Consider the following 3,666-nt stretch of genomic DNA (forward strand, 5'->3'; position numbering starts at 1 on the left):
ATGGGAAGCTCGACCGACATCCGAAGCACACCGTTTATTACGGTGCTTTATGAAGTTCCCCAGGCTAGTTGATATCCATGAACGGGTCATATAACACACTAAATCGAAAGTTGTACGGATGTGAGTGTTAGGCAGATATTTTGTTGAGGTGGATATGTAGGATGGCTTAGGTTTAAAATTTCACCTGTAACCAAATAGAGGTTCACTACAAAACCGCCTTGGCTGCGGTAAATTTGTGACCTATTCCCTTTATAAATCTAGCCTGATCTAAGTAAAAAAATAGATAATGATATATTTTTTTAGTGCGGCATCTATTAATTTTGTTCTACGAATAAAACAGACCAAAATTTAAACATTTTAGACAAATTTCTAGGTGTCGTTACCAAAGTTCGAAAAAACTTATATACAAAATTAAATTTTTTTTAAAACTGTTAGTGACCCTTAAAAATTTGTTTAAAACTTTGAGATTTTCATGCAAGACAAAAATGCAGAACAAAATAAAGGTGTGCTCCATACAAAATTTAGATGTTGATATTTTAAGGAGCATTCTAATATACATACATATGTACTTGTATACTATATTTTAGCACAAGTAATCAATTAAATGCCAGTTAAATCAGAGCGAAGTGTACTGAGCAATATCAAATAACTTTTTTTGACTAACTTTTAGACAAAAATAAGGACAGTGGTTTTTTTTGGCCATAACAAAGAAAAATTAAACTTTAACTTAATACTGCATTTCTAATCAGTTGTTTGGGAGCTATACATTATACAAAATTGATCTTGTTTGTGACAACGTCAAGGCGCACGCCCCAAAGCGGGGCAGAAGCTCGACCAATCTATTATTATTTTTATATACTTTTTCATCGGCCTATATCTTCTTCTTCTAATACTTACAAATTCTGGTTTCACTTCCATCAAAGATTAAAAAAAAAATACTTACCTGAATTTTATTTAGTTCAGCTAATTTAAATAGTAGAAAAACTTGTATTTTTTTTATGAAAACTAAACAAATTTATTTTGCATTTTGCCCGTACGTATTTCATTTTGCATAAAATAAATATTATTATTTACATTGTACTCAAAATGTGCCCAAATTTTTGCATCATCTGCCATGGCCTCGTCGGTAAATGAATTAAGAATTAATATTTGTACACAGCTTTCTTAACAGTTATACACAAAACAACTTTAACATTAAATACATACATATATGTATATAGTACTAAGTAAACTATGTAGTTTAGGCAACTGGCGCACTGTGCGCTCACATCAGCCGCTTATATATAGTGTCACTTAATCATATCACATGTTTCTATAATTTTTAATTTTTTTCTTATATATGTACTTCCCTCTCAGTTATATAAATTAAATAAATAAATGTGCTTGAGACAGTAGTTTTTATTAAACATGGCTTTATAAAGCGTTATGCAAGAAACTGTACCTAACATTTTCAACTTATTCATAGAAAAATAAACATTTTCGTACAACTTATTTTACTGAACGTTTTTTTGGCGGCTACAATTTTTTTTTTAGAAATTTGTGGTATTCAAACTAGCTGGAAAGATTTTTTGTTGCAGTTTTAAGTGAATAATGAAATATTTGAATAGTTTGTGGAAAAAAATCAGAAAATTCCAGCATTTCTTTGAGAAAGCCAATACCTAGCAAGACCCTCTGAGTTTGAGTGAAAAATGTTTCTCAACAATGTTGCTAAGCAATGTTTCTTCGTGTTCTATTGCACCAAATTGTATGTTTTTCTTATATTTATATATGTATCTTTTAGATCGCAGTTATATGTACCTATATGAATGCTGCTGAAGCGTTGGCAATTATCCAGCTTATGGCTTTTCCGTACCATTCTCACTGCACTTTCTTTTTTTATAAATTTACTCTGCTATTTTTGTGCTTTTTCCATTAACAACATTGAGTTAAATTATATTCAGTAAACATATTTACTTAGTATGCCACCATATCACTCTGCTTAATTCTATTCATTTTCTAAATTTTTTGCGCGTAAATATTTAAGCAACATTTGTAGTGAATCGTATGTATCGAAGTCGTCAATATTTCGTCTGGAAGAAGTCATATTTGTTGGTCGGGGTAAAGCAAGCGGCACAGGTAGTAATTCGGGCATAACCGAGTGATGTGTGATTAAGGCCTGAAGCGTGGAGAACTCCTTACGGAAGCCCTAAAAATATATAAAGAAATTGAAGAAACAAAATAAGACCGAATTCAAAAACTTTTATCTACTTGCATATATTTTTAACCAAAAACTTAAGTGCAATCCAACTCGAATGCTTACCTTGATTTTAAATCCTCGTGTCGTCCGCAATATTATATAGTTGGCAGTTTTAGGTCCGGGTGGCGATGGCACACGCAGCGTTAAGGCATAACAACCCGGCTTAGAAGTGCTTTTGCGTACTAAAAAGGCACCAGGACTCTTATTGTTAAGCACTTCGACAGCAATGTCCCGAGAAATTCCAGCCTGAAACCAAGAGGCATCTTTGAGATCAGCTTCATCGGCATCATCATCTAAGACGACATCGCTGGCGGTGGCAATGTTAGTATTTGTGTAGTAGTTGGTGGTGGTGTTGGAACGAATAGCCGCCGAGAGGGTATTAGCGCGCAGGCGATTTGCGAATATTTTCGGACTGGAGTTTGCTGTAATTCAAAGAAAAAATAAATAGAAAATTCATACATAAGTATTACATGAAGTGTTTGGCTGTGATAAGTTAGGCTTAGTAGTTTTAATGCTTGCAAGCGTTTGATTAAGGGAGGTTTTTTTTTTGAAAAATTTTATTTTCCATTTTTGTCAAAGTCTATGAAAAGGGGCCAGAGGTGTCACAAAAGCAGTTTCGCAGATGACCTTCCCGATACTAGGAGTTTGGATTGCAGTCTTCAAAAGGCTGGACATTTAATTTCGTCATCTTCCAAGAACTCCGATAGGGCAGTGTCTTGTCAATACGCCCACCAGAATTGAGAGCTGCGGGTTTGTAAGCCTAAGGGCATAAATTGACCGCTTCCGATCTTCCCTCAGGCAGAAAACCATACATACAGCATTCGCTGAGCTGACACGAGGCCCATCTGCTCAAGCATAGTCCACATGTAGTCAAGGGTGACTCACATCGACCACAGCATATCTTTCCGGACCAGCTCATTGAGCAGGCGATTTTCTACAATATCGAAACGGTCTGGCACCCATATAAATCTGTCTCAGAAATGTGTATATTGGCTTGAGAAAAAGCTAGTTCCCAACTTACTCTGTATTATTTTGAACGTGAGAATTAGAAATTTTTCGAAGGTTTGAGAATCAGTGGAGAATATTCGTATGTTTGTTGTAAGCAATCAATTCAATAATAATAAATAGTTTTTTTTGCATTTGCATAATACATTAAATTTTAAAATTGCACCTCCTCCTAAATACTCGACACTAACAACACAGCCACACAAAAAAAAATTTGTGTTCTGACCCAAAGGTCTCACTATGTGCACTTGATGTTTTTGGGGTCGCTGAATCCGAATCCGAGGTCCATTTAACCCCATCAGTTCAGGGTTTTGATATAACCCCAGAAAACCAATATGGCGGACACCTTTTGGAAAAATTCATCGGATTCGCTTGAAACTCGTTACTCGGGGGTTTTCGGGGTCGCTAATTACGAATATGATATT

General features: G+C 34.9%; 1 protein-coding gene across 1 annotated transcript; it reads right to left on the minus strand.

Moving 5' to 3' along the window:
• Window positions 1–1,035: 1,035 nt before the first annotated feature.
• On the minus strand, window positions 1,036–2,658 carry LOC118756477 (putative uncharacterized protein DDB_G0282133; the record flags this gene model as incomplete). Its single annotated transcript, XM_036491238.1, is given in 2 exon segments — window positions 1,036–2,185; window positions 2,300–2,658. Coding segments are annotated over 2 exon segments (560 nt in total), but the record flags the coding sequence as incomplete, so codon positions are not given.
• Between the last annotated feature and the right edge of the window lie 1,008 nt (window positions 2,659–3,666).

Source organism: Rhagoletis pomonella, unplaced genomic scaffold (genome assembly GCF_013731165.1).
Source record: "Rhagoletis pomonella isolate Grant_MI unplaced genomic scaffold, Rhpom_1.0 Rhpom_scaffold_10447, whole genome shotgun sequence".
NCBI lineage: Eukaryota > Metazoa > Arthropoda > Insecta > Diptera > Tephritidae > Rhagoletis > Rhagoletis pomonella.